Source organism: Cebus imitator, unplaced genomic scaffold (genome assembly GCF_001604975.1).
Source record: "Cebus imitator isolate Cc_AM_T3 unplaced genomic scaffold, Cebus_imitator-1.0 Scaffold234, whole genome shotgun sequence".
NCBI classification, from domain to species: Eukaryota; Metazoa; Chordata; class Mammalia; order Primates; family Cebidae; genus Cebus; species Cebus imitator.
The window spans coordinates 662,215-664,582 of record NW_016107549.1 but is presented as its reverse complement, the minus strand read 5'-3'; the positions used below and the strand labels follow the sequence as shown (position 1 = coordinate 664,582).

The 2,368-nt window shown below is 50.0% G+C and overlaps 1 protein-coding gene across 1 annotated transcript in view; it reads right to left on the bottom strand.

Annotated features, from left to right (window-relative positions):
• The window catches only part of BRME1 (break repair meiotic recombinase recruitment factor 1), a 25,349-nt gene that overhangs the window by 10,306 nt on the left and 12,675 nt on the right, over window positions 1–2,368 (bottom strand). The window contains 2 exon segments of the mRNA XM_037727546.1: window positions 1,602–1,706; window positions 1,951–2,032. Of these exon segments, the coding sequence (XP_037583474.1) occupies window positions 1,602–1,706; window positions 1,951–2,032 (187 nt within the window).

The following is a 2,368-nucleotide window of genomic DNA, read 5'->3' as shown; positions in this document are numbered from 1 at the left end:
GGATGGTCTCGATCTCTTGACCTTGTGATCCACCCGCCTCGGCCTCCCAAAGTGCTGGGATTACAGGCTTGAGCCACCGCGCCCGGCCCTTGTCATTACTTTTAATGCCAAAAACTGACTGGGCCAAATGACTCATGCCTATAATCCCAGCACTTTGGGAGGCTGAGGCAGGTGGATCACTTGAGGTCAGTTCAAGATCAGCCTGGCCAACAGGGTGAAACCCCATCTCTACTAAAAATACAAAAATAAGCCAGGTATGGTGGTACACACCTGTAGTCCCAGCTACTGGGGAGGCTGAGGCAGGAGAATCACTTGAACCTGGGAGGTGGAGGCTGTAGTGAGCTGAGATCGCACCACTGTACTCCAGCTTGGGCGATAAGCGATACTCCATCCATCTCAAAAAAAAATTATTGTAGAGACGGAGTCTTGCCATGTTGCTCAGGCTGGTCTAGGGAAGTCCCAAAATGCTGGGATCACAGGCAAGAGCCACTGCACCTGGCCAGTTGCTAGTTTTGGTGATGGACTGTAGCTATGCACAGTGTTACCACTGGTGGAAGCCATAAGGGAGAACATTGGAACTTCACTCTGTACAATTTTGTGTGTTTAAAAAACTTGTAGTAAGGCTGGGTGTGGTGGCTCACGCCAGTAATCCCATCACTTTGGGAGACCAAGGCAGGTGGATCACTTGAGGTCAGGCATTCAAGATCAGCCTGGCCAACAAAGCAAAACCGGGTCTCTACTAATAATACAAAAATTAGCCAGGCGTGGTGGTACATGCCTGTAGTCCCAGGTACTCGGGAGGCTGAGCAGGAAGAGAATAGCTTGAACCCAGGAGATGAAGGCTGCAGTGAGCCAACATTGCACCACTGCACTCCAGCCTGAGCGACAGAGTGAGACTCCGTCTCAAAATATAAAAATAAAAATTAAAAATAAATATTTCTGTGACATGGGTCAAAAAAGAAAAATAAATAAATAAAACAGGCCACCAGGTGTGGTGGCTCACGCCTGTAATCCCAGCACTTTGGGAGGCCGAGGTGGGTGGATCATGAGGTCAGGAGATGGAGACCATCCTGGCCAACATGGTGAAATCTCATCTCTACTAAAAATACAAAAAAAATGAGCTGGGCATGGTGGCGCATGCCTATAGTCCCGGCTACTCGGGAGGCCAAGGCAGGAGGCTTGTTTGAACCCAGGGGGCAGAGATTGCAGTGAGCAGAGATCCCGCCACTGCACTATAGTCTGGGCAACAGTGCAAGACTCTGTCTCAAAAAAAAATTAAAATTAAAAAATAAATAAAATAAAATATTGTTAATTGGCACATCACGCCTTTCTGAATTTTTACTATTTCCATGAAACCTGGAGAAGGCGGCTCTGGCCTTGACCCTGGAGGTGCAAATGCAGGCGTCCTGAATGCCTGCAACAGGCATTAGAATTGTTGCATACTCAACACACATCCATAGCGCAATGTACTGACAACAGCGGGTGGAGAGGTGCAGGCCTCCCCATTTGCCAAAGAACTTCAGGGTTAAACGGGGCTGCCGGGGCTGGGCCAGGAGGCTGCACATGTGCTGGGCTCAGCCTGGCTGATGTTAGAGCCTTACCAGGCTAAAGGGCCCACTCCCGAGGTCCTCATCCTTCATCCCTCCTGTTTTTGGCACTGTCTTCCTGGATTTTGCAAACTGGGGAACAAACCTCCCAACTGAGTTCTGTAAACCGGATACAAAAAGAACAAAGTGGCAGTCAAGATAAGGGAGGAATGAGGTCTCAGGAAGAAAGCAACCCTGAAATGTTCCTTTCTTATAGCCTCAGAGAACTGTGCCCTTGCCCTCCAGGCACCTTCCCTCCAGCCCCTGTAGACGGTGAGTGAGCAGTTGCTGACAATGAAGGGAGACACAGAGCCGGAACTTTAAGGGAGGCTTCTACATCCACGAGGCCACAGGACAGGCTCACCTGGGAAGGAGGAAGGGGAGCTGGCTCCTTTTCTGGTTGATGGAGGAGCCTGCAGGGAGCTCCTGTTTCCTTGTTGGGGGAGCTATGTAGGAAAAGAGAAAACTGAGGGGGATCTGAAGTCCTCCTAGGCTGTCTCACATATTAAGACAAACGCAAAACAAATCCAAGAGGAAACTGGTGCTAACAGTCTCCTAGCCTGGGCAAAGTGGCTCATGCCTTTAATCTCAGCACTGTGGGAGGCTGAGGCAGGTGGAGGCCCAGGAGTTCAAGACCAGGTTGGGCAACATAGTGAGACCCCATTTCTACAAAAAATTTAAAAATTAGCTGGATATAGTGGTATGTGCCTGTGGTCCCAGCTACTTGGGAGGCTGAGATGGGGGGATCATCTGAGCCAGGGAAGTCTGAGGCTGCAGTGAGC